General features: G+C 37.5%; 1 protein-coding gene across 2 annotated transcripts in view; it reads right to left on the bottom strand.

Annotated features, from left to right (window-relative positions):
* Otud4 (OTU deubiquitinase 4) overlaps window positions 1-1,172 on the bottom strand; it is a 51,639-nt gene that overhangs the window by 35,919 nt on the left and 14,548 nt on the right. Inside the window, exon 4 of one of the 2 annotated variants that reach the window (XM_008827482.3) lies at window positions 13-59. The exons of the other annotated variant lie outside the window; for it this stretch is intronic. Coding sequence (XP_008825704.1) covers window positions 13-59 — 47 coding nt within the window. The remainder of the gene's footprint in view (window positions 1-12; window positions 60-1,172) is intronic. 2 annotated transcript variants of the gene reach the window in all.

The raw sequence follows: 1,172 nt of genomic DNA, 5'->3' as shown, positions 1-1,172 counted from the left end.
CTCAGTGTTTACCTGTACATTAGAGAAAGGGCACTCATTTCCACTTGTCCTACCCATTCCTGTATTGAGGGAAGAAAAGTTGGCATGTAAGTATCTCACACTTTTTATAATACACATTAAACACACTACTCTCCATAAATAGCCCTAACGAAATAAAGCTTTAATATAGAATTGTTAAATCATTTAAAAATGCAGGCCTCTAGAAGGGGAACTAATGATCAGGAGGAAGGAGGGCTCAGGGTTAGCAAGGTATGGGGGGAAATATGCTCAAAATAATTTTATACTTACATGAAAATGGCCATATGTAACCCATTAAAATAGAAGGGGAAAAAAACAGACCCTAATAATACACTAAAAAGTAATCTTAAGTTTTTCGCAAAAAAAATCTTATTGAAGAACAGGGTATATATAGTATAGCGCCTATTGGCTTGGCAAGCCTTCTGTAAGCTGAGAACTTGCTGAAGGCAACAGCTATCCTCTCTTAGCACCCAGGACAGATCTTGGCTCATGGTATAAGGCCAAAAATGAAATGCTGTACAGAAGCAGAAAACCAGGAAGCATAAAAAGAGCAAGTCAGTCTTCCACCTCAGGGTAAATCAAGATACAAAAGACAGCAGTGTGTCAGCCATCTTTCTGAATTAAAGGAAATTCTATGCTGCTTAAAGAAGTCACTTCAAGTCTAGAAGGAAGACAAATGACTAATATATAATCAAAATTTTAAATGCCCTATATTCTTTGACTCAGTAATCCAAATTCTACACTTCTACCCTAATGAAATGTTTTGTATGTCCACAAAGACCAATTCCCAGCATCTATCAAGTGGATCACAACTGCCTGTAACTCCAGCTCCAAGGAGCCACATCCGTGACAGACACTTATCACCTCGAACCTTGAGGTGAAGAAAAAAAACCTTCCCTCAAGTCGCTTATCAGGCATTTGGTCATAGCAACAAGAAAATCAAAACAAATGAATCTTAAATTCACAGCAGAGACAAAAATTCAAGATGGAAAATAAAGCATTATGCACCTGTGTTTTAAAATCTTGTAACAAAAAATGTAGTCCTTTACTACTAGTGAAATTAATAGTCAATACCCAGAGTCACTGGAACAATGAGCTGTGGTACACAGAACTGCTATTGCTCCCCAAAAGGAGAAAGACTGACATAAGAAGGG

The sequence above is a fragment of the Nannospalax galili genome, unplaced genomic scaffold (genome assembly GCF_000622305.1).
Source record: "Nannospalax galili isolate Female #2095 unplaced genomic scaffold, S.galili_v1.0 scaffold1272, whole genome shotgun sequence".
Lineage (NCBI taxonomy): Eukaryota > Metazoa > Chordata > Mammalia > Rodentia > Spalacidae > Nannospalax > Nannospalax galili.
This window is presented reverse-complemented; position numbering and strand designations above follow the sequence as displayed.